Source organism: Leptonychotes weddellii, chromosome 14, assembly GCF_054177405.1.
Source record: "Leptonychotes weddellii isolate Sample4059 chromosome 14, ASM5417740v2, whole genome shotgun sequence".
Classification (NCBI taxonomy): domain Eukaryota; kingdom Metazoa; phylum Chordata; class Mammalia; order Carnivora; family Phocidae; genus Leptonychotes; species Leptonychotes weddellii.
The window spans coordinates 50,942,985-50,969,879 of NC_138382.1; the positions used below are offsets into that span (position 1 = coordinate 50,942,985).

At 39.5% G+C, this 26,895-nt stretch overlaps 2 protein-coding genes across 4 annotated transcripts in view; both read right to left on the reverse strand.

Annotated features, from left to right (window-relative positions):
• Positions 1-4,904: 4,904 nt before the first annotated feature.
• TRMO (tRNA methyltransferase O) lies at positions 4,905-19,722 on the reverse strand. 3 transcript variants are annotated; one of them, XM_031038674.2, is made up of 5 exons: positions 19,589-19,722; positions 14,763-14,937; positions 12,038-12,195; positions 7,811-8,476; positions 4,905-5,362 (listed from the first exon to the last, which is right to left on the reverse strand). In XM_031038674.2, exons 1-5 carry the CDS (start codon positions 19,662-19,664, stop codon positions 5,103-5,105), a joined length of 1,335 nt encoding a protein of 444 aa, XP_030894534.1. In that variant the 5' UTR covers positions 19,665-19,722; the 3' UTR covers positions 4,905-5,102. The 3 variants fall into 3 exon arrangements, with proteins under 3 accessions (XP_030894534.1, XP_081659376.1, XP_081659375.1); XM_081803250.1 differs by lacking the exon at positions 14,763-14,937 and having other exon boundaries at positions 19,589-19,700; XM_081803249.1 differs by lacking the exons at positions 12,038-12,195; positions 14,763-14,937 and having other exon boundaries at positions 19,589-19,710.
• Positions 19,723-24,102: 4,380 nt separating this feature from the next.
• HEMGN (hemogen) overlaps positions 24,103-26,895 on the reverse strand; it is a 60,589-nt gene continuing 57,796 nt past the window's right edge. The window contains exon 5 of the mRNA XM_081803257.1: positions 24,103-24,783. Coding sequence (XP_081659383.1) covers positions 24,677-24,783 — 107 coding nt within the window. The 3' untranslated portion in view covers positions 24,103-24,676. The remainder of the gene's footprint in view (positions 24,784-26,895) is intronic.

Consider the following 26,895-nt stretch of genomic DNA (forward strand, 5'->3'; position numbering starts at 1 on the left):
CAACACCATCTGAATAGGTGCCTGTTTTCTGCCTGGAGGGACTATGTCTTATCCAAAACCCTCTCTCTGGAAGACAAGAAAACACCAGTACACCCTCAGGGACAAGCCGTCAAGGCTCAGCCAGTTTACCTGCCTCAAACTGGCTCAGCTCTACAGCTGATGTGTGAGCTGGGTGCTTTCTGGTTTTGTGATCCACATGTGATGCTCCAGAAAAAAGTAAAAATGTCTCTAACTCTATTTATCAGATTTGTGAGGGGGAGGAGGAGAGGACATATAGTTATATATTTAGATACATAAATCTAACTTATTTAAGTTAGGACCTTTTACTCTCCTTATGCTCCACATATAAAAATAATGTGTTCATGATTAGAAAAAATTCACAACATAATGAAGAAAATAAAGTTCCCTTCCTCAATGAGCCCCCAGAGACCAACCCCCAGAGGCAACCATCGTTAACCATATTTTTATTTATCCTTCCAGAAATTTTCTACATGTGTGTAAACATCGATTTGTATAACCTCATTTTACACAAATGAATAGGATATTTTAAAACATACTTAGTATTTATGTCACTTATAAGTTTTTCCACATGGCTCTATGACTAGATCCCTTCAAAAACACAGATAGTCCCTGATTTAGAAGCATGTGATAACCCAAAAACTTAATTTATAAAAAACCTTTCTGAAACTCAAAACACCTTTTCAGGTTGCTCAGGTCATGATCTCAGGGTCCTGGGATCGACCCCTGCATCAGGCTCCCTGCTCCGCAGGAAGCCTGCTTCTCCCTCTCCCACTCCCCCTGCTTGTGTTCTCTCTCTCGCTGTCTCTCTCTCTGTCAAAAAAATAAATAAAATCTTAAAAAATAAATAAATAAATAAATAAATAAATAAATAAAAACTGTTAACATTGAATAAAAAAGCTTTCTATATCTTGAATTTCATGAATTAGTGAAGAATCTGAATAGAATTCTCAAGTGATTTACACGGCAGCAGAGGTGGGATAACATCGTGTTACATCCAATCCCACCTTTTTTGTCAGCACAACATAAACACACCTTGACTCAAATTTGATTGGTTAGTGTGGTGGGAGTTCACTGGGCAAGCGGCTCCCTCCATCAAAAAATAGAGTAGATCACTGAATTTTTACCTCCTGTGGATACTGAAAAGGCTTTTCTTATGCCTGTTCACAGTCACATGCACTGACCTAAACCTTGAACCCTCTGTGAGCTGCACCTGCTGTAACCTACAAAGGTGGAGAAGGGGCAGGAAGTAGACTAGAGAGAATGCTGGAGAGTCACTTGATGACTACCTCTATTAGGAGCCTTATTTTAACAGTAGCAGAAAATCCCTGTCATATTGAGCTTTAACTTTTATGACTTGCCTGTTCTCTGTCATAGAGAATAATTTCATGGCATGACTACACTTTTATCTTCTTATAAAAAAGAAATGCAGAGATTTTCCTGAAGCGTCTGGGCTGAATCAGGAAAGAAGGTCAAAAAGTGTGAGAAAGGGGTTGACCTGCTGATTGTACACACAGGCAAGGAAGGCAGTTCGTGATATATGTGCAATCCTAGAAGGGAAGGCCGGGTGGAAGGAAGATGTTGCCCTGAGCATGTGGCTTCATGTTGACTGGGTCCTTAAGGTGCGGGCACTCTGTGCTATCTCCCCTAGCAAAGCATCCTATAACTTGCTAAAAGGAGTCCTTTAAAAAAAATTCTGTAATAAACAAAGAAAACAGAGGCTATCCATACCTTGTATTTGAAGGACCCCTTGGTTCCCCTGAGTCTGCTTGTCTAGGCAGGTGAGCCAGAGCACAGTGGCAAAGAAAGGGTATCAATGATGACGGGCACAATTAAAATATTATCTACATTTGTAGACCACTGAAGAGTTCAGAAAATACTTTCCCAAGTATTATCCTTGTAACAACTCTGTGAGGGCAGGGATTTGGAGATGGGTGCAGTGACTTGCCCAAGATCACACAGCTAGCACAAGGCAGAGCAGAAAACGGCACTTGAAGTTTCTGAGGCTAAATTCAGTATTCTCCACATTTCCCATGCTGCTTCCCAGGAGGTTCCACAGAGATCTGGTAGGAAAAGGCATTTCTACTTGTATTCCTCCCCGTTCTTTATTTAGTGCTTGGATTCCCATGAACGTCACTCTAAGTGTCCTGCACTGATTAAGCACATGAAGCTGCTGACCCTCAAATAAACCAGCATGGTTTGCTGTGTATCTGCATCTGCATGGGGGAGACAGCAGAGCCACGCTGGGAAGGGAGCCAACTCTGGGGCCAAACTGGGTGGGTTGAAATCCTCAATTCATGGCTGACCAGCTGTGTGAGCTTCAGTATGTTACTTAACCTCTGATCAGTGTATGAGAAGCATGTAGCCCGGTGCCAAGGACATGATAGAAGTTCACTAACTGATACATATTTCACTCTTATTGAGTCTTCACCTACCTTCTTTGGGACTATTATCATAAAACGAAAACTACCAACAAGAGGTTGATTGGTATCTTCAATTCCACTCTCTTCTTTCAAAAAAAAAAAGTCACAAATACATAAACAGAGTGAACACCTTGTATGTACATGCTCATGGGTCTGGCTAATGAGTCTATCTGATTGTGCACAGCCTCCACATGCTGAAATAATCCATCCTAGCCCTTAAGCCAAGCTGCAATTTAAAAATTTAATAAATGGCACTCATCCTCTAATCTCTTCCTATATGTGATTGACAAGCATCAGTGGAAGCATCTTGTGGAAGTTACTGTTTTGGAAAGCTGGGGTAAGTGGGCTGAAAGCCAAAATTACCTGAACAGCTTGAATTCCTGGAATTTATTTCCAAGCTAGTGAAAATAATCAGTTATCAAGGGCTCCCCCTACTGGCACCAAAAAACAAAGGCTAAAATTTAAAGTAGATAACATTTATGCATAGTAGAGTATTGTGTCCCTTTCTTCTTCTTCTGTTAAAGCTCCCACAACAAAAAGGAATATAAGACTTACTTCAAACTATTTGTCTTTCTGGGGGATGGAAGTTCATGACTTAGAGATCCAAATTTCCTCACAACGGGACACTGAAAATACATGCGTATAGACAAAAGCTCACACAGGGGATTCAAAGATTGGGGAAGAGGCTTAACATCATGTTAAATGGGAAAGAGCTGAAGGAAATGAGGGTGGCTCAGCAGAGACAGGACCGAGGGGTAGGGAGCTGGAATGGTATCTGACAGGCTAGCATGGGAGCATGATCAGCCTTATGCCATGTGGCCCCACTAGAGGGTGGAGTTATCAGAGAACAGATTTTATCTCACAGAAATGAAGAACATTTTAATAATGAGCACTATCATACATAAGGAACTACAAAGGGCAGGGGTGAAGGATCATCACTGACTGTGAGTGGGCAGAGAGAACTAAACTGGATTATATTTAGGATTTTAGTTCTAAAATCCTGAGAAAGTATGTTAAAACTCCAAACAATTGAATAGTCCTGTTGCTAGAAGGCTGGATGGTATCATCCTCAGACTATTTTTTCAATATTAAATATCAACATTTTGTGCTTCAAGCCCTGATTTAGTCTCAAAATAATTTTAAGAAAAAAGACATCAAAATCAAAATAAAGGGTAGATCATACCAATGTCAACTTCCTAGTTTTAACGTTATACTACAATTTATATAAGTTACCATAGGAAGAAGCTATGTGAAGGGTATACATGGCCTCTACACTATTTTTTGCACCTTCCTGTGAATCTATAATTATCTCAAAATAGAGATCTTTTAAAAATCAAATTAAAGATACTTCCCCCGAAAGGTTCTAAGTAACCTCCAAGACAATCCAGTTTGGTTCAAGAGTGCAGTGTCATCAGCCACAAATGACTCTGTGCAAGTATCTACAAGCAGCAGGGCTCATTTCAAAACCATGATCAATCAGCTATTAAGATTTACAATTGTGATTAGGAAAGCCTGTCATGTTGACAGGTGTCTAATTTGGTTATGCTGATCGTAAATCTTCAGTTATCTCAGATCACATCATCAAAATCACCTATAGGCAATACATTCTTACAACTGCTTCCTACATCATACTACACAGGAACCATGTACAGACTTAATTACTATATTTATCTAACTGTAACACAATAATGCACTCATATCTTCCTCCTCCCCTATGACTTACAACAAGAACTGCATCTTGTTTTTATCTCAGTTTATCACCAAAACCTAACCCACAGTAGGTTTTCAGTAAATACTCATAGAATAAATAAGAAATAAATCAGTAATTATTTTCTTGGACTTCTGGGACTTTCTTTGACTTTCTTTTCTGATATAAAGACATCCAAAGAAACATCAGAGTCCTTACTTTGGAATCAGGATTAAATATATGTATACTATATACATACATATGTGTGTATGACAAAGTCTATAAAACAAAGGGGTTTAATCTCTAAAGATCTTTATAACCACTTGTTTTTGATCTGTTAGATTCCTAAGACATTGTTAATTCAGTGTGATTTCTTTTTTTTAAGAATTTATTTATTTACTTGACAGAGAGCACAAGCAGGGGGAGTGGCAGGCAGACAGAATAGGAGAAGCAGGCCCCCTGCAGGGAGCCCAACATGACACTTGATCCCAGGACCCTGGGATCATGACCTGAGCCGAAGGCATATGTTTAACCAACTGAGCCACCCAGGTGCCCCAACTCCGTTTGATTTATAATAAAATAGAGAGGTCAAGCTTTTCCAGACAGGAAAACCAATACGAACTGTTGAACAGATCCCCTGAGCTTGTAAGTTCCTGCTAGAATGATCTCTGCCCAGTTTTACCAAGTGCCAAAAACAATCCACTTCTTTCAGAAATCACTGAGATATCATCACCTTTGGATTCTTCAATATTAACCAAATGAAAAGCATACGGAAATTTCTCTAAATTTCTCTAAATCTGTTTATTAAAAATGTTTTTCAAATAAATATTTTGAACAACCATAATCAATCAAAGCAGTGAGATCACAAAGTGTTGCTTCTTTCTGCAAAGAAGGCACATCATTAGCTTGTATAGTTAATCCAACAGCCACATCCAAAGTCAATTAGGCTGTTTTAAACACATGATGGACGCTACTTACGATCCCAGAGACACCAAGGACTCCTCAGGGTCAGTCATCTGAACAGGCTCCGAAGCCGGCTTGATCCTTAGAACCTCTGCAAAGCCATCGCCAAACCAGCAAGTGATGTGCGCTATGTCTACAGTAAAGTAGAAAAGGCGGTCCTGGCAGAGCTTCCGTCGATATACAGACCGAGGGTCAGCTGACAACACAGCCTCAATGGCATGCCTTGCTTCCTCTGCTGATTGAAAATATTTAAATGAAGGCTGACTGCCATCTGCAATGAAAAGAATACAACTTAATGCTGAAAATCATGCAGGTCAAATTTCATTACAGTGAACTTCAATGTGGAGTTTGGTTGGTTCCTTGACGATCACTTGAAATGAACTGGGTTTGGCAATCTACTCAGTTGTTACAGAGCATGTCACTTTCAAGTGGTATTTACTATCATTAGATTAAACCTATGCGTACCCCAAATTGTCATTTGCTGAACAAAATCTTCTATGTTCAATGTTGACTTTAATTTGATTCCTCGTCATTTTCTTCTCAGAATGGAGTAGTAATTAAGTCTGTACAGGGTCAGGGAAATGCATGACAGTCCCAGCACTCTCAGAAAGCCACAAGAAAGACGACTAAACCCACATAGGCCCAAAGCACCAGCTGTAGGCAAGGCACGGTGTCTCAGAGAGCTGGTATCACAGCCCTACTTAAAAGTAACACCACATTCCCTAAGGAACATGGAAATGGGACAGTCCTTCTGAAAGAAGGTACTATGAGAAAGTTAAATACCATGACTAGCGAACATGCCACCCCAAACCACCAAGGTGCATATTTCAGGTAAACAGATATACACCCTGTTAAGTGGCAAAGCTTCCTACATATCATCATGAATGTATTTTAATTTCTAAAAATACAGTATGTACAAAACTTAAATAAAAAATTAACTGTGACTTAATTTTTAATAGCTACAATATAAAATACATCCAAATGAAGGCCAGGTATGTGTTTTAAATAATGTTGTTCTTGTTCAAAATAGCATCTGCAGTGGTGGTGGATCTTTATCCTTCTGAAAGTAAATTCAGTTTTTAGAAAACAGCCAAAAATCACTTGGGTTATATCCAGTAAGTTCGTAAATAAAGCCATGAAGTTCAATCTTTGGTCAAAAACCAAGGACTAATTCAAGTGTTGATCACATGGAATCCTTAAAAAAAACAAAAAACAAAAAACAAAAAATCCCCACCAAGGACCAAGTATGCAGTGCTAAGATTCTTTTATTGCATGGCTCATGAAATGACTCCAGGGCCACTCAAAAAAGAGGAATTCCAAAAACATCACACTCTTCAGTAACAGTGCAATTGGTAAAAGTTCCAGGCCTTGGCGTGGCTGTTCATTTGTAATAGGTGCCCTTCCCTCACTTCTCTGCCTACTTAATTCTTCCAGACTCAGCTCAAATACTTTTTCCTCCAGGAAGCCTTCCCAGATTTCCTCCCTGCTCCCCAAGTCATAATCTTTCTCCCCCTTATGTGCCCACAAGCACTCCATTCCAGCGCCAATCCCCCCACCCCTACACCAACACACCGCCACCATTTCAGTATCTTTTATCTTTTCTAGACTCTAAACCTTCTGAGGTCATTTCTTATTTCTATATTAACTCCAAATTCTGCTGGTCTCAATCAGTCCCTGTTTTATAGTTACATTTCATAATTTCTCTTTTTAACGATTTTTTTGAATCAACAAGGCACATTATAACCTCTCAGACACACAGCACTATAGTTTGAAAAAGATAAATCTTTCCAAAGTAGGAAGCATTCACTGATAACTGCAGGCCAAAGGGTAAGTATAAATATAAAGTATCTTCTAGGCGGCACTGCTTTCTTTGTTCTATCACAAAAACCTTTTAAAACTGACCTTCCTCCTCCCATCAACTGTATACAATGATGAAACAACTTCATAAACAAAACTTTTTAAATAAAGAGGTCAATTTAAAAATCAAATGCTTTGTTTAAACATAAAGCCTTTGGAAAGAATGAGAAACACACTGTGGAGTGGCAGATGAAATAAGATATATCCCTGGCAACTAACTGGCTACTTCTTACTGGACTCAGTGCAGCCACCTTCCTTCATTCTAGATTGCTGCCTCCGATCAGCTATGGGCTGGGAAAACCAGGTTACAGTGTCTGTTAAAAACCATGTGTTAAAGTACACAAGCTCCAAGTAAAAGCCCGGTGGCCTCTCTTCTACAGTGAAGGGCAGGTCTCTAGTGCTAAGACTTGTTATGGGGACAGTTACTGTGCTAAGAGACTCTTCCCTTTTACCTCTAGGCTCTGTGCCATAGGGAGAGCTATCAGCTACCTGATAGTTAAATAAGATGGGATACGTCTCTAGTCAGATAGTAAAACAGATGAAAAAACTTAACCCAAGTATAGAACAAGCACAATTTAGCTTCTGAATGCCGTTTGAAAACTCCAGGAGCTACTGTAACAGATTGACAAGAGGCCCTAAATCATGAGCCACCTCGTGAGGCAGCAACCATTCTCAGCAAACACTTTACTGAGTGTCTGGGACTCACTGTGCTGAACAAGGCGCATCGTCAGATGGTGCTGCTGCCCAAATATAATTTTACATTTCTTACCACCAGTCATACTGACAAACACTCCATATAACTGCCCTCAGAAATACCAAATTTGGCTAAAGCTCTCATTCCGAAACAAGAGACAGAAAGTACCTGGTCCACTTTCTGAACTGAGGCGCTCAAGGTCCATCTCTGCATGAGGGGTGAAGCGGACTTCCAAGGTGGCCACAGGGGCCTCTCTCACCCAGGGTGGGACCACGCTGCGGCGGGCTGCACCGGCCATGCTGGAAGGGCAGGGGGGAGCCACGGGTGGCATCTCTGCACTATTTCCTTGTGTGATCACTGCTTCTTTCCCTCTCTTTAGCCTCTTTTCTGTACCTTCCTCTGAAAAGCTCTTCTCAAGGCAATATGAGCCAATTTGTTCTTCTGCCACATTCAGACTCTGATCACGTCTTGATTCTAAACCCAAATCTGCTGCTATGTCCCTGTGCTGAGGGGAGTTTTGCTGGATTTTTGCTGAGTTATCATGTTTCATATAGTTCTCTCCTGAAGTTTTGTCTTCAGGACATTTAGGTTTCTCCTTAGTGTGACTACAAGCTTGTGGTTTATCACACCTTGAGAGCTGTCGCTGGTCACAGCTGTCAGTCTTGCCATTAGACCGGGATGTATTTTGCGGTTTATATTGGTTATTCTGTAAATTAAGGTCCTGTAGGGGCTCAATCAAATTTTGTGGCGAGTCATACTCAGCTATGTAGGGCTTTATGTCTAGGACAGGTGTGCCATGAATCATGTCAATTCCAGAAAGATATATAGCTCCACCTATAATGTGAAAAACACATCCTCTTAGTAATCTTAACAATGAAGAACAGTGCAAACAATTAAGAACCAACACCATCTGCCTATGCCTCACCAAGCTTAACTCACAATTCTCTTACACACCAGGCTCTCTTATACCTGGTGCCAACACACCCTTTTCATTCTACCTGGAAACCCATCCTCTTCTTCACCTGTCGAACTTCTACATGCTCTTTAAGGCTCTTCTATAATACCTCTTCTACAGAGCCTTTCTGGCTCTTCCACACATAAGCATTCTTTCCCCTGGGTTCCACAGAGAAACCTATGTACAAACCTCTACTACAGCCCATTTCACATGGTCTGGCAATGACCTAGTTGGTCTTTCTCCCTAGACAGTGAGTAGGCCCTTGAGCACTGACTCATCTTTGCATCACTGGGACTTCTAACTCTGTTCCAGGCACATCAGAGTCCTCAATATATCTCTGTGGAATCAATGAGGATTTCCACTGTGGCAAACAGACACTAAGGTGGCCCCCAGAATGCCCACTTGCTGGTGTTGACACCCTTCGATAATCTCCATCTTTTGAGTATGACATGGTATCACTCCAGTGACTATGTTACCTTATCTGAGACTCCTGTACCTGCAGGCAGATTCACTCGAGAGATTCTCCTTGTGGGCCTGATGAAGTAAGCAACCACACTGGGAAAGCCCATGTGGTAAGGCACTGCAGGAGCCTCTAGGAGCTGAGAGCAGCCACCAGCCAACACCCAGCAAGCAGTTGTGGCTCTCAGTCCCACAACTACAAGGAAGTGAATTCTGCCAACAACCTGAGGGAGGCTGGAAGCAAATTCTTCCACAGTTGAGCTTCCACGTAAGAACTCATCCCAGATGACACCTAATTTGCAGCCTGGTAAGATCCTAAGCAGAGGACTGGCAAAGCTGTTCCCATACTTGTAAACTCATTATTATGAAACATAATAATATTTCAAAAAGATAATAAATGGGTATTTTTTAAACCGATTAAGTAGGGGCGCCTGGGTGGCTCAGTCAGTTAAGTGTCTGCCTTCGGCTCAGGTCATGATCCCAGGGTCCTGGGATCGAGCCCCACATCATCCAGCTCCCTGCTCAGCAGGGAGTCTGCTTCTCCCTCTCCCTTTGCCCCTCCCCTTCCACTAGTGCTCTGTCTCTCACTTTCTCTCAAATAAATAAAATCTTTAAAAATAAATAAATAAATAAACAAACTGATTAAGTGTGTGGTAATTTGTTACACAGCAATGGAAATCTAATACATCCATCAAGACTCAAACAATTAAGCAGAACATAAGTCACCACTGCCAAATATTAAGGACAGGTCTTTTGTCTCACTTATACAGCTGCATGTCCAGTTCCTGCTACTGGTGCAGAGTCTACTAACTTGATTCTTGGGAAATTGGCCAAATGAGAATCAAAAAATTATACGTGATCACATTCTCTGTCTCCATTTTAGAAAACAAGACTAACAAAGGACTCTGATTTCTAAAACATGCTCACTGTGAATGAGCCTGGAACTTTGGAATAATGACTTTGGACTTCCCCTAACTAATGGATATGCCTAACAATGTCTGCAGAAGGAAGTATTGTAGCATATGTAAAAGTTCATGGGATTTAGAGTTATACAACCACCTGGCTGGATGCTATTAGGTAATATTATCAAACATCAAAGAGCCTCAGCTCCCTCATCCATAAAAGGAGGACTGCTACCCTATCAAACCCAAAGAGCCGCTGACAGATAACATACATAAATGCTTTTTATAAACTGTAAAGCACCACACAAACACTAGTAGTCACCATAACACTTATTTGTTAAGAATGTCTATAGTGTTATTGTGTTTGCCTCTTACATTTCTAATCTGTTTACCACTATACCCTCAGCACCTAAAACAATGCCTGGCACATATACAGTGCTCAGAAAATATGTGTGGGTTGCACAAATGATCATAAAATGTTTAGTACTGTTACCCAAGCTGGTTGGCCATCACAAACTGATAAAGCTCAAGTTGGACTGGCTACAGAATTTTCCTGGAAAATCTATCCAAGGCTAGGCTGAATACAACCCAGGGGAGGTAGTTCAAGTTCTGGCAAAAAACAAGCAAAATAACTGGTCTTACCTATTTAGCACTAAGTAACCTGAAAAGTACTCTTAGAGCTTTTGTCTCTTAAGATCCTTAAAATACTATGGAGTCCCAGAGAGGGCAGGTCCTACTCCTTTGTCCACTTTACAAACAAGCAAGCTAAAGCCTGGAATGGTCTCCTGACTCCCAGTCTTCTGTCTCTCCAACAAATGTGCTTATTAGGTCAGAGTGATTCAAGAACAGGATGCCTTACTAACAAACAAAGCAAACAAACCAAAACTTAAAGATACAGAGAACAGATCAGTGGTTGCCAGAGGGAACAGAGTAGGGAGATAGGTGAAATGGGTAAAGGGGTTCAAGAGGTACAAACTCCCAATTATAAAATAAGTCATGGCGATGTAATGTACAACACAGTGACTACAGTCAATAATACTGTACTGTATATTTGAAAGTTGTTGAGAGTAGATCTTGAAAGTTCATACCATAAGAAAAAAAATTTTTAACTATATGGTGACAAATGATATCTAGACTTATTGTGGTGATCATTTCACAATGTATATAAATACTAAACATACTGTACACTTGAAACTAATATGTCAATTATACTTAAAAAAAAAAAAAAAAGAATGGGATGCTTCCAAAGAATGGGACACCTGGGTGGCTCAGTTGGTTAAGTGTCTGCCTTCCTGCCTTCGGCTCAGGTCATGATCCCAGGGCCCTGGGATCAAGTCCCACATCGGGCTCCTTGCTCAGTGAGGAGCCTGCTTCTCCCTCTGCCTGCCGCTCTCTCTGCTTATGCTCTGTCTCTCTCTCTCTCTCAAATAAAAAATAATAATAATAAATAAAATCTTTAAAAAAAAAAAAAGAATGCATGGCTCAGTAAGTAGGCTGTATCTGAATACACAGGTAAAACTAACCTGGTATTCTACACAGGTACTTCCACAATCTGACAGGTGTTTAAATGTTATTATAGTGAGATTCATTGCAGACCCTCTGACACATCAGAGTTAACAACTGTACTACAGCCACAGTGCATGTCCATTTCCTCAAAGGTGCAAGGAAGAAAGAATACAACACCACCCTATGTGTTTACCGTATCTACACATACAACCAGTTACTGTGTGTTAATTCTGAAAGTGTCCAATTATTTTTGAATAATTTGTATTTATTGTATTCCAAGTCAGAGAAAATTTGGTTACTAATTTAATGATTATGAAATTATACATTATTTTTAAATAATGTAATAGTTTCTAATATATGTGATGATATAATTAAACTCTGAGCATCCTATGAGAGCTGATTTCAAAGGGTAACATTCTTTTAGTCATTTCAGGTTCTTCCATGCCTGGTAGTTCTCAGGGGTTAACACCATTGGTACTCATCTGAATAACAGCCAGTGAATACTATGTTTGTTTTATAAGACTTCTTTTAGATAAGGAAAAAAAAGATAAAAGTAGAAATGAAATTTGTTACCTTCTATCTTTTCCAGCTTGGCCAGAGTCAGTCCTATTGCATTGGGACGATGTGGGCTCCTTGTGGAGAAAACTCCAGTCTTTGCACCATTCAGCCTAGGAGGCTGCACTTTTGCCTTACAGCTCAAATGACCATTTTTGTGAAAGACAAACAAAATCCTATTGAAAATAAACCAAACCACCAAGTAAGAAAACAACACTAGTTAATTTATCATAATGATTTGATGGTGAAAAAAATTTAATCTTTAATCCCACAAATTAAAGCTGAAAGAATGCTTTTAATGGTATTACAATGTAATCAGTGGGGGGAAAAAATGTCATTCTCATTCCTTGAAGGAAGGCAGAGTCTTATCTCTATATCCTTTGCCCCTAACACAATTACTGGCACGTGGTAGGAACTTTACAAATGTTTGTCAAGTGCCTGAATAAGCAGTATTTATGAAGTAAGAGCCTGGGCTGCTATTTGCCAGGCAGTCTACTAGACATTTTTATACTCATTTAACTCTCTTAACAAGCCTAAGATTTGTAATTTATCCCCCAATTTAAGAATGAGGAAATCCAGGCTCAGAAATGTTAAATAACTTGACTGGGTCTTCCTAAGTAAGACATAAAAGCAGGAAGCCATGAAGAGAAACAGTAACAGATTTGAACTCATTAAATCATTAAATTTATGACTACAAAATGTCATCCCAGGAGAAAATGTTTGCTACATGTACAATGGACTGTTCCTACAAATCACAAAGTAAAGGGCAACTCATTATAAGAAATTAAGCAAAGAACATGAATTGACAAAACAGTAAGAAATAGTAGCAACCAAATGAAAAGATGTTGAACCTCACTAATAATTAAGAAATTTAACTGAAAAATAAAATATTGTTTTTCTCAGGGCACCTGGGTGGCTTAGTTGGTTGAGCATCTGACTCTTGATTTCAGCTCAGATCATGATCTCAGGGTGGTGAGATCAATCCCTGCTTGGGATTCTCTCCCTCTGCCCCTCTCCCCATGTGTGTGCATGCTCACTCTCTCTCTCAAATGAGTAAATAAATAAAATTTTAAAAGTATATTGTTTTTCCGTCCAACAAAAATGCAGAAAAACTTTAACATTTAATGTTAGCAAGAACATAGGAAACAGGTCATTTTCATATACTTATGATATATAAATTAAGCTTTTTAGAGCACCATTTGGCAGTAGCTCTCCAAAATTATAAATACGCACACCCTCTAGCTCAATATAATCATTTCTGATACCTACTTGTAAAAATGTACAAGTGCCAAGAATTGTGTCTAAGAAGGTTTGCTACAGCATTACTGTAATAGCAAAATCCATTAACAAGAGATATACCATGGTCAAATCACGGGCTATCTGTATTTCACAATAAGAGACAGTCATTAAAGCAAAAAAGATAAATCTGTATGTACTGTCATGATATACACTGTTAAATGAAGAAAACATATTCCATTGTTTAAAACAAACACCTAATCCCAATGTGTATGTTTATGCTTCTCTATTAAAAAAGAAAAAGAAAAGGCAAGGTAGGATATACACCAAGCTATTAACAATAAAAATCTCTGAAGAGTGTTGGCGGTGAGAATGAGTGAGAAGAAAAATAGGAAGGATACAAAAATCTCTTTATATAGATCTGGACCCATTTTTTTTATATCAGCCATGTTTTTAATTTAATTAATTTAACCAAGATCATACAAACTAGGTCAGACACATGTTGTTTCTACTCTACCCACATCTCCAAATTAACAAAAACATAAGCTATTTCAGAATAAATACTTAATTTTAGGTCTTCACCAGTAAAATTAGACCAAGTCATACTGGTGATGCTGGAGTGAGGAAAAATGGACAGAGACAGAATTGCAAGTGACAGTAACACTAATATAACACAGGTACTAATATCGGTAACACTTTATTGAGAGTATCCAGATTTCTAAAGTCTCTTTTGTCTCTTAGGAAGAAAAAACTTAATTGTTCATGGGTCTAGAGCAGAGTCTGCAAACTTTTTCTGTAAAGGGTCACACAGTAAATATTTGAGGGTTTGCAGGCCAACCAGTCTCTGTTGTAACTACTCAACTCTGCCACTGTACCACAAAAGCAGCCATACACAATACATAGATGAATGGGAGTGGCTGTGTTCCCATAAACTTATTTACAAAGATGGGAGGTAGATGGATTTGGTCCACGGGCTGTAGCTTCCTGAACCCTGGTCCAGAAGGTAGAATAATGACCCACAGGCAGAATCGAGATCTACAGATTTCAGCTCAATAGAAGGCATTCCTCACAATCAGAACCAACTGCAAATGGGGCGCCTGGGTGGCTCAGTCATTAAGCGTCTGTCTTTGGCTCAGGTCATGATCCCAGGATCCTGGGATCGAGCCCCGCATCAGGCTCCCTGCTCAGCAGGAAGCCTGCTTCTCCCTCTCCCACTCCCCCTGCTTGTGTTCCCTCTCTTGCTGTGTCTCTATCAAACAAATAAATAAAATATTAAAAAAAAAAAAAGAACCAACTGCAAATGGAACGTACACCCTCAGTGGATCCCAAGCTTCCATGAGGGCATCCAAGTTATGCATACAGTCATGTGTGTGAATTTGGTACAGGAACTCCATGCAATAGTAAGTGCGGTCTGGATGACAGACTCCAAGGCTGCCTTCAACTGGAGTACTTTACTCAAGGGCAAGTTCTGACCCAAAGAACCACTTCTAACTATAAAACAACTTACCAAACATGAGAAAACTGTTCTAAGCCCATCAAGGAATGTTCAGGATTATTAAAGATGCTCTTTCTAATTCTCAAACAAGCCCTCGAATGGGTACAAATAGATGGCTGCCTTGGAGTACCATTCTTGGCTGAGAAACAGGATTCCAAGTAGCCAATTGGTTCAGTTAAAAGATTCCCTACAGAAGAAAAGTAGGTAAGAAATCATTAGTCAAAATGTCAAATAAAGATGTGGGAAAACATGTTTTCTTTAATGCACTGATTTCATAGTTTTAACATCTACCAAGTGTTATGCAATTATTAAAAATGATTCACATATCGGGCGCCTGGGTGGCTCAGTTGGTTAAGCGACTGCCTTCGGCTCAGGTCATGATCCTGGAGTCCCAGGATCGAGTCCCGCATCGGGCTCCCTGCTCGGCGGGGAGTCTGCTTCTCCCTCTGACCCTCCTCTCTCTCATGCTCTCTGTCTCTCATTCTCTCTGTCTCAAATAAATAAATAAATAAAATCTTTAAAAAAAAAATGATTCACATATCATGAAAACATATAAATATCTTCAACACTACACACACATTATTATATCCCTTTAGATAGCCAAAAAGAGTGCAGGTCTAAGAAAAACAGGGGACATTCTCAGAAGTTCTACTATGACCATAATTCAAATTCTATGTTACCATTACGAAAGTATGTGACTTTGGTCAGGGCTAAAAGGGTATTTAAAATAGAGGGAATTGGGGCACCTGGGTGGCTAAGTTGGTTAAGTGTCTCAACTCTTGCTTTCTGCTGAGGTCATGATCTCAGGGTTGTGAGATCAAGCCCCAAGTTGGGCTCTGTGCCGAGCATGGAGTCTGCTTGAGATTCTCTCCCTCTGCCCCTCCCCCTGCTCATGCTTGTGCACACGAGCTCTCTCTCTCTAAAGAATAAATTAATTATTTTTAAAATATTTTAAAATAAAACAGAGGGAATAACATGCACAAAATTAAATGAGAAGTGTCATAGCACATGCAGGGAACAAGCTATTTTGATTGGCTGGAGTGTGAAAGATAAGGCAAGGAATAATGAAAGATAAGGAGACAGAGGTTGTATACAGACATCCTCATGCTTTTCTAAAGTTTGCATTAAGCCACTGTGTGTTTGCGAAAAGACCTACATCAGTACCTGTTTTTGCTAATCAAAAGAAATCCAAAGAGAATGTTTGCTTTTACCAAAAAAAAGGGCAAAAGTGAGAAGTGTTCAGCATTTGTTCTGCAGCAAACTGTTATAGATGCAGGGTGCCCCCCAAGTAGTGAGATCAGCCCCACCCAGGTCCTTCCCCAGGAACTACACTCAGCATCTGAGCATCAAGCCACCAGAGCTTTGAACTGTGTCTGTGAGGATCTGTGCTTTATTTTGACTTATTTTGTGCATCTACTAGCGATATGTGTCCTGAAGTACCAGAAAAGCCTGAGAGGTTATTTTTTGGGCCTGGGAACACTCAACAATTTTTCCACATAAATTAATGGTAATTGCTTCTTCGCATTATGCCATTTAAGCTTATGAAAAATTTCATAGGAATGATCTACTTTCAGACAGTGGGGAAAACATGTCCAAATAAGGATGCATTCAATTAAAAACAGACATATGAAACAAAGTAGTTTAAGCAATAAAGGGAGTGCATGGGATCATAATCATACTACTAAAATATCTACAGACAGAAGAGATTTCAGGTTAGGCTTGGTCTAGTAGCTCTCTGCCCTGAGAATGTAGGCTCCATGTGGGTAGTGTTTCTATCTTGTCTCCTGCTATGTTCACGATCTAGTACATTGCATGCAAGGGGGTAGGTACTCAAAAAATTCATGTTACATGGAAAAAAAGAATGGTTTAAACTGATTGAAATGGAAAGTGAAAAATTGAAAGAATATAATCCCATTTATGAAAGTTTGCTTATACATTTACCTATTTAAATATGTACCTATATATGTTTAGAAAGCTATTTGGAAGGATATTCACCAAAATGTTAACATTTTGGTAAAATGGATGTGGTGATATGGTAAAAAACAGACAGTGAGATTTTTGGATTATTTTTATATTTAACTTTGTAATTTGTATAATATTTGAAATTTTTACAATAATCAGAAATCCTTTTTTTTCTTCCTAAATAGTAACTCCTTTCAAAAGAAGAAAAGCCAAGCAGCACCAATATAGGGTTAAAGTCCAAGGTATCCACAACTAGCATTTTGAATTTACAAATAACTTTTTTTTTCACATCTCATGAAAACTTTACTTTTTTTTTTTTATTCTTATGTTAATTCCCATACATTACATCATTAGTTCTAGATAAAGTGTTCCATGATTCATTGTTCGTGGAAAACTTTACTTCTTTTAAGAGATGATATACAGACACTCTAGACCATCATTTTATTTCCAGCTTCCATTAATTAAGTCTATCCTACCAGCACAGGTGGTAAGATTATAGGCCTGGTGTTGTCCCTCACAGCACCTTTAGTTACTCTTCACTTATTAAAACTGTATTATTGGCTACATATAAAATATTACATGTAATAAATGTATAATAGAGCATAATACTATGAAATCCTGTGTACCCACCACCCATTCCAAGAACTAGAGCTTTACCAACAAAATATATCTTTTTATGTTGCTTCTCTCCTATGGCAAACCCATCCTTTCCCCCTGAGATAAACAAGTGCCTGAATGGGATCTTTATCACTCACTTCCTTTAATATAATTTTATCACATGCATATGCATGCCTATATAATACTTCATTTATTTTGTCTTTGAACTCCATAAAAACTGGTATCAAACTGCATGTTATCTTCTCAGACTTGCTTTTTCTCTCAATATTACGATTCTAAGACCCTTCCATACTGTGTATGTTTTTGATGACTTTAAATTTTTTCCAAATATGTTTACAGGCATTCTTTTGTTTATCCTCACCCATGTTCCTGTGGAATAAAGACAGTAAATACCTTAAAGATGAGGAAACTGAGGCCAAACAATTCTGGTGTTCATTAAAATGCCATAAAGAAAAATGGCCAAAAAAGAACCCCTAACCTAATAAGATGGGATCCCTGTGTCTTGTTTTCATTTGTTTAACAAACACTCCAATATCATACAATTGCCAGACATTGAGCTAAGTTTGAATAAAAGAAACAACAAGAACTCTTATCACAGTGGAATTAACGGTTGGGGAGAGTCTCACAATATGTTTCAATATCATGGGAAAAATATGTAAAGCACCTAGTACCACACAAAGTGCTCAGCAAAAAGTGGTTTTCCAAGCTCTTACTTAGGCTTTTCCCTCATTTTAACAATACTACAATTGTACTAACTGTGTAATAAGAGAAAAGCCAACAAGTTATTAATGCTGCGTTTTTGTACACAAAGTTTATCTGTATGTCTTAGTGCTGACAGAAAGTTCAGGTCCTTTTGACCCTCCTGCCAGGACTGTAAAATATAATTCATGTCCCTAGCACAGGTCCCTCCCTTTGTTAAAATACTCTACACCAATACTCCAGACTCTGTGTTCCTTAATCTTATGCTACCCTCTAACTAAATTTTCCATGTTTCCCACACTGTTAACAGACATTATATATATATTTTTTAAGATTTTATTTATTTATTTGACAGAGAGAGAGAGCAAGTACAAGCAGGGGGAACAGCAGGCAGGGGAAAAGCAGCTCCCCACTGAACAAGGAGCCCTTTGTGGGGCTCGATCCAAGGACCCTGGGATCATGACCCGAGTTGAAGGCAGCCGCTTAACTCACTGAGCCACCTGGTATTCAAGGTTCTCCACAATCTGAATCCAATCAACCTTCTTGTACCATCCAGTATTTCAAACTTATAGCTCCCCAATCTGGTGCTATGTAATAGACCTCTGAGCCCTGCTCCTTCCTGCCTGTCAAACTATTAGGCCTGGAATCTAGCACCGTGCAACAATTTTTAAATGAGCACAACCTTTGACAAGTAACAGTAATTTCAGTAAATTTAATCTAAGTTAAACACAACACGCACAAACATTTTAGTCTTAAGAATTTTCTTCACAACAGTGAAAACTGGCAGTAACTTAAACGCCCAACAATAGGGAACTGGTTAGTTAGAACACATCTCCAAAGCAAAATAATGTGCAATCCCTTAAAACTATCAACGGCCATAGATTTATATGAAACTTAAGTTTTAGAAAGAAGCTATGAAACAGTGGGGTCACATAATCCATTTTTCTAGCGTGCATGCACTGAAACAAGTATGGAAGGTAGGCACCAGGATACTAGCAGTGCTTTTCTCTGGGTGATGGCAGACATTTTCTTCCATTTGTGTCTTCTAATTTCTAAAGTTAATATTCCGCTCTATATAATGAGGTGAAAATAAACTCATGCCCATCTTTCCAGGCCCAGTTTAAAAAGATTTCCTGTCTCTTCCCTTCGCCCCAGAACTTTTCCCCATCTCCCGCCTCACTTCCTACAGCACAGGATGCCTCTCTCTCGGGGGTATTTATTAACTCCTAACCCGCCTAACACCAGCGTTCACATCCTATCTCTCCTACATGAGCAAGAACTCCGCGAGAAAGGCTGTTACACTAAACGTGGTTGTTCCAGCCACAGTGCCAGGCCCAACCCAACCGCGGCTACCAAGAACAGAACAGGAGATGACATCATTCCGCTCGCCTCAGCACAATCACGTGGTCGCAGGTGCACGTGATCCATGGCTTCCCAAATAAGTAGAATGACGCACTCCGGTTCAAGTTCTCGCATTTTACATCCCTCTCTACAGTCAGGTCAGCGGCCTGAGCCTAGGCCTCTTTTGAGTGCGGAAGCGCGGGTTTCTCAGAAATTACCTGTTTCCAGAGCCGGCTTCACGCACCCGCACGGGGTCGCTGTGGGCTGAGGCCCCGGCTCCTCCAAGACGCGCATGGCTACTACTCACTGAGGTGTCGACTCGACGCGACAGGCCTTCCGCTTCCGGTCTCCGAGCCTGGTGCCTGCGCAGTAGCCGCCCTGGCGGGGTGGTGCGGGTCCGGGGCCTGGCGCATGCGCGGGGAGTGGGACGCGCTCTAGGTGGGCGCAGCTGGTGGCGCCAGTAGGCTTTCGATTTCCATTTCCCGGCCTCGGTTCCTCTCCCGGACCTGGCTCGCTGTTCCCTGCCGCTGACCCGCTGCGATTCCCTGCCAGTCAGCGACTCAGAATTACCGCGCTTGCGAAGGGGGACACTTCGATGAAGATTTACGCGCTGAGATGTCTCTCTCAAACATTAATATAAACAACCTACGTGTCCAATGAATGACTCTGATTTTTAAAGAAAAAGGATGTGTGTATGCAGTTACCACATAGCACAACGATCGGATGTTAGGAAATTACAAATTCTTGAGTGGTGGGAATGCACATGATTATTTATACTTCTGTGTAGTCCCAATTTTTCCACAATAAAAACGATGTTTTGTCAGCAAGGAACCCTAAGTAAGCCTTATTTCACGTCTAATGGATGGGGAGCGTCACACTGGAATAGGGGTTAAGAAGTGGGGACTTCTTTGCGTTCCATACCACGCGGGAACTGAAGCAAGAATGAAATTGAGAGTCAATATGCCATGTACATGGGAGAGATTGTGATCTTTGTTTCTGGGCAGCTATGAAAAGTTGAGAGCCAGCAAGAATCCTGTATTCATCCCATGCGATGACCAGTTATCCTTGCAGCGATACTATCCCTTCACCTACTTACTTGTAAGGTCATCTCTCCCCTATATCAAGTTTCTCTGTACATATAATTCTGTTTCGGGGGGGGCGGGGTTTATCCTGTTTGGGGTGGGGGGAACATATGGCTTGCAATATGAAATATTCAAAAGAGTGGAAGTCCACAGATTTTAAAAGCTCAACCGTGAAAATCTGTTGCTAAACCTTTTCATTTGTCATGGAGTTATAGATCACTAGTAGAAAACAACCAGCAACAGCCAAAGATATAAAGAGAGGGTTGTGGTTTAAAACACACACACTTTGGGGCGCCTGGGTGTCTCAGTCAGTTAAGCGTCCGCCTTCCGCTCAGGTCATGATCCCAGGGACCTGGGATCTAGTCCCATGTAAGGGCTCTGCACTCAGCGGGGAGCCTGCTTCTCCCTCCCCTCCCTGCTCTGGCTCTCTCGCGCTATCTCGGTCTCTCTCCAATAAATAAATAAAATCTTTAAAAAATAATAAAAATAAAACACACACTTTAAAATTGATCAAATTCATATATGTGTTCTCTGTCCTCTGTCCATGAAAATTTGGAAAAGAATGCTATTAATCTGTTTCCAGGAGGAATGCCATTAATCTGTTCTCCTGCAGAAACAAGTTTGAGAACAATTGAGCTATATACACTTTATAAAACTGGGGCCGTAATAGCTGCGTTTGCCACTAGATGGTGGTGTTGAAAGTAATGTCTCGCTTAATTTGTGGACAGACTAGTGCGGAAAATGAGAGGTATTTGCCCTCCTGACCCTAGATATCATTATCTAATGATAATCATGCAAAATAACGCATTACCGAGTGTGACAAGTACTGCGATGCAAAGGAGGTTTGGAAACACTGATGAAGCAGCTTGCTACATCTAAATTTCAAAGGTAAATTTTCTTTTTATGGAAAACAGGAACTTAAATATGTAGCACTTTTATTATGTGATCTGAGAGGCTTTTTATTATCCTTTCTAGAGTTATATCTGATTATTTGTAGTTTATAAGGCAACTGTTTATTTGGAGGTGAGACCTAGGAATCTGCCTTTAAAAAAACCTAAATGATTCTAATATAGGTGGTCATCAGCCTACACTTAGAGAGACACTTCTCCTTACAATGGTTCTTAATCTTCCATTTGGATGAAGGATCCCTTTGAAAAGCAATTAAAGCTTTGGGACTTCTCATGCATAATTTTAGATTTAAAAGCATAGGAATCATGGATTTTTAAGAACCACTATTGTACCTACCATGAGAGGAAAGTAGCACAAAGTAGGAGTAAATGGTGGCAAAACTTTTGATTCTGTGACCTCAAGGTTCAAAGCCAAAGAAGAAAACTGGAAAATGTTTAGATGCACACTGGTGCTTGAATGAGAATAGTGAGAAAGCAGAGGTTGTGCGTATACAGGGAGGGGGAAAGAGGACAAGCAGAAAGGGTCCTAAGAGGTAAAAAGAGAAGATCCCTCTCCTTCTAATGTACTATATGCCTCATTCCATCTACTTCCCCCTCTCTTTCACCTTTATGCCTCTGTGCATTGTACATATGCAAGTGTCTTATGGTTCATCTTAATGCAACTCTCTTAGAACATGAAACTTCCATTTACTCTTTCTCCTCTAATGTTGACCCACTCTGGCAGGTGAATTGAGACAAGATTTCTTAAGATTAGACCCAGCATGAAAAGCACTGAAGAAGTTAGATGTGACTTTAGGTGAGTACCCAGCCTCTCTGAGGCTATTCCCTCATCTATAAGACTGGAATGATAATCACTGACCCGCCCATTTCACAGACTCCTGTGCAAATCAAATAAGTGTATATGAAAATATAAATTCTGAAGTGCCATCCAGATGTAAATGACTATTATATGGTAATGCTGCCCTCAATATGTCACTGGACTAATATAATGGGGTGTGAGTAATCCCTGTATGATAAATATATCCCGGGAGGGAAAAAAATGTAATGTTGGTGGGGGGAGTGTGTGCAAACAGGAGGGAAAAGCATTGTAACCTCCCACTCTACCAGTGGCCCTCAACTGTAGCTGCACATTAGAATCACCTGGGGAGCTTTTCTTTTTTTTTTTTTTTTAAAGATTTTTATTTATTTATTTGAGAGAGAGAGAGCATGAGATGGGGGAGGGTCAGAGGGAGAAGCAGACTCCCCGCCGAGCAGGGAGCCTGACGCGGGACTCGATCCTGGGACTCCAGGATCATGACCTGAGCCGAAGGCAGTCGCCCAACCAACTGAGCCACCCAGGCGCCTGGGGAGCTTTTCAAATACCCTAAATGCAATGTTGTATCCTAGACTGGATCCTGAAGCAGAAAAATGGCATTAGTAGACAACTAATGAAATCCAAATAATGGTAATGTCACTGTCTTAATTTCATAAGTTTTTATGAATGGACCATGGTTACAGAACATGTTAACATTAGGATAAACAGGGTGAGAGGTATAAACCTCTGTACTATCGTTAAAAGTTTTCTATAATTTCTAAAATTATTTCTCAAAAATATTTAAAACAAAAAAGCAATTTAAAAAATTAATATGTATAGGGGCGCCTGGGTGGCTCAGTTGGTTAAGCGACTGCCTTCGGCTCAGGTCATGATCCTGGAGTCCTGGGATCGAGTCTCGCATCGGGCTCCCTGCTCAGCAGGGAGTCTGCTTCTCCCTCTGACCCTCCTCCCTCTCATGCTCTCTGTCTCTCATTCTCTCTCTCTCAAATAAATAAATAAAATCTTTAAAAAAAAAATTAATATGTATATGCTTGGATGCCATCCTAGACAGGTAAATCAGAATCTCTGGGGAGGTGTCTGGACGGCTGTAATTTTGAAATCTTCCCCAGTGGTTCTAATGGATCCTGAGGGTTGAGAACCTCTTTCTACACTGTGAGTGCTTGTGAGAACTGGGATTCTATCTTGTTCTTCACTGTCTAGCCTAGTACCTAGCACAGTGCCTCTGTACCTATATGGAGAGCTTGTAAAATTGTGTCCTTGCTGAACTAAACCTTTACTTGTAAAAATATCCTTGACTTTGAGTCTTCTGTACTAATAGATGGAAAACTGCAGTTTTCAGATATCTTCCCACCCAGAATAACTCCTATTCCTGCCCCCAGTCTCTTTCATTTTCAGCTAACCCTGACCATTATCACCAGATAGATATTCTTAAAATACTAAAACTGCATCGTTCAAAAGTCTTACTTAGTTCCACATTATCTAACACATACTTCTTAGGTATGCAAAATTCTGTCCACTCTAATAATATGAGACTTTTAGCCTATTAGCCTGCTATTCCACATGGACCATGCATCAGCTCTAGTCTGCATGTAGTTCTCTTGAATATGTCCTGAATTCATCCTTCTCTGTGTCACATACAATACAATAAAACCACAATCCTCACCTACAGTACAAATCTTTTCCATCTTTCAAGGCTCCTTGAAGATGTAATTTTTTTAGGTCACTCCAGCAAAAAAAAAAAAAAAAAGTGAGTGTTTCCTTTATTGTATCTACTCTTCAAATGACACTAGCATTTATTATTATTTATATTCTGTTTTATTCCCTTCACAAGACTAGATTAAACCCCTGGTAATGGTGAAACGTGTAATAAAGATTTAATATACATTCTGCACAAATACAATATTTAAAAAGGAAAAAGAAAATCAGAATTCAAACACTCCAGTAAACTGTATTCATCACTCATCACCTCAAAATATCTTTGAAGGAGTCCGAGAACAATTGTTAAAATTAACTTTAAAAGCCTACCAAGTCTGAATAAAATGTTGAAGCTATTGTTACATTGATAAGTGAACAAAGTTTACAAGAAAACTATCACTCCCCCAGATTTTAAGTGTTCAGACAATACTTTCTCTACTTTTAAGAATTAACCAAGGAAAAAATAAATTAAAATAAAGGAATTAAACAAAGAAAGGTTTGTTCTTAAGGGGGGGATCAGTTATTCAGCCATCCCTTTCCCATTTCTGTCTCTCCCCACCACTATCCTCACCCCAATATACATATACATATACACACACACACACGCACACGCACACACTAGCAGGATATCATCTACGTAATAGAGCCTGAAAAAACACCTTCGTTCTCCCAGATATAGTCTATACATGAAAAAAACCCTTAAAATATTAATGAGTATTGTAGAGATCTACAGTGTTTTGAGAAAATTACACACATAATATATTAAGATGTGTATTTTGTTGGACAACTGTTGATGGTTGAGCATTGTTAAAACAAAACATAACTAAAGACATCATTTTCTGGATGAATTTCTTGAGGAACGTTTGGAATTGCTGGTGTCTCTGGTTCTTCTGCTTTGGGTTTTTCTCTCACTTCTGTAAAATAAAATATGAAAATAGGTTCAATAAATGGTATTGAAACAATTGACTACCTAGAGAAAAAAAACGCTCTACCTCATACCTTGCACAGAAGCAAATTTCAGATGAATTAAAGATTTAAATATTAAAATACCATAAGTGTTGTAGGAACAATAAAATGTTTTTTATAATCTTAGGATTAGAAAGGCCTTTCTAAGCAGAACACAGATCAGAAACCATAAAGGAAAAGAATGACTGGTTTGAATAACTAAATATTAAAATCATGACAGTTTTGAATAAATAAAAATTAAAAATTGGGGCGCCTGGGTGGCTCAGTCATTAAGCGTCTGCCTTCGGCTCAGATCATGATCCCAGGGTCCTGGGATGGAGCCCCACATCGGGTTCCTTGCTCAGCGGGAAGCCTGCTTCTCCCTCTCCCACTCCCCGTGCTGTGTTCCCTCTCTCGCTGTCTCTCTCTCTGTCAAAAAATAAATAAAATCTTTAAATAAATAAATAAATAAATAAAATCTTATCATGTAGATGACAAAAACCACTATAAATAAAGTTAAACCAAAAACAACAGGGAAAATATTTATAACTTATATGTAGGTGAAAGCTTAATAACTATTATATAGGGATTTTTAAAATCAATCCAAAAAAATCAAATTTAAAATGGAACAGGAATTCGAACAGGCAAGTCTCAAAAGAAAAAATTCAAATTTATAACAGTCATGAAATTCAAATTCATGATAATACTAATGCCTAGTAGCAGTAGTCATTTAAAAAGTGGAAATTGAAACAATTCGGTTGTTTGGTTTTGGTTTTTTTTAACCTAACATATAGGAAAAGGTTTTTTATTTTTATTTTTTTTAAAGATTTATGTATTTTAGAGAAGGGGGGGCAAGAGCAGGGGAAGCGGCAGAGGGAGAGGGAGAGAGAATCCTCAAGCAGGCTCCCTGCTGAGCGCAGACCCTGACATGGGACTCGATCCTAGGACCCTGACATCATGACCTGAGCCAAAATCAAGTCAGACATTTAACCAAAGGAGCCACCCAGGCGCCCCAGGAAAGTTTTTTAAATGTAATCATATGAAGTATTGGCAAGGGCCTAGAGGAAAGACACATATAAACTCCTGGTTTGTGTGGGTTGCTACAATATTTGTGGAGGTTAGTCTGACTGAATGTATCCAAACATTAAATGTGGGTACACTTTGGCCCAGCATTTCAATTTCTAGGGATTTATCCAAAGAATATAATCAGACAAACTTAAGCTTCCAGTGCCTCAGTTTCCTTATCTATGAAATGGGGATAATATTGTTTTTCTATTAGGGCTTTTAACATTGAATAAAATAATTCACACAAAAGGTTTAGTAGTTTCTGGCACATAGAAAGTGCCCAATAAATGTTACTTCCAATGATGTTCATTGAACACTGTTATAATAGTAAAACTTGGCAGCCATAAATGTTCGTCATTTCAAAGACTGGTTGAACAAATTATTGCACATATAACACCATACCATACAACTGTTATGAAAGATGTCATTAAGATGGCCATGATATATATTGTATGTGAAAAAATGCAGGTTACACAATAGGATGTATTCTACTGTCTCACTTGTTAAAACAAAGGAAAACAACCTTCCGGATGAGGATCAGAGATAGGAGATGGTATTAGAGTGGACTTACTCTATATTCACTTACATATTGCTCTCATTTATCATAATGAACATTCCTAATTCATTATTATGAATATTTTCTAATCAGTAAAAAGGGTACATATTTCCATTCGTTTGGCCAGACAAAACCTCGAAACAAGAAAAGCATGAATTAATTTCCCACATTAACCTTGGCAAGAATGAACCTCTTAGAATGGTGCCCTGTGTGGATGAGAGCTGCTTCTCCCACAGGGGCTCCTGTCGGCGCAGGCCCATGCTTCACCTGTCTGCTTTTTACTCTAATTTTTTCAAGGTATTTCTTCAAAACCTGTACCTGTGGGAACCCAACTAACCCCATGCTTTTGTTGCACTCATCTTTTAGGAACGAGAACAAATAAGCTACCAGAGGGATTTCTTTAGAAAACAATTCCCTGGGGAGAACTCTGGTCTGGTAGATTCAGCCCTTACACTGTCTA

Bases quoted from the DNA above. Each gene is read 5' to 3' on its own strand.
- TRMO (XM_031038674.2), bottom strand. From the start codon at position 19,664: ATGCGCGTCTTGGAGGAGCCGGGGCCTCAGCCCACAGCGACCCCGTGC. The intron at 8,477-12,037 runs GTAACAAATTTC...TTCACATTATAG, and splicing joins CAAGCTGGAAAAGATAGAAG to GTGGAGCTATATATCTTTCT. The intron at 5,363-7,810 runs GTACTTTCTGTC...TTTTCATTGCAG, and splicing joins CAGTTCAGAAAGTGGACCAG to ATGGCAGTCAGCCTTCATTT.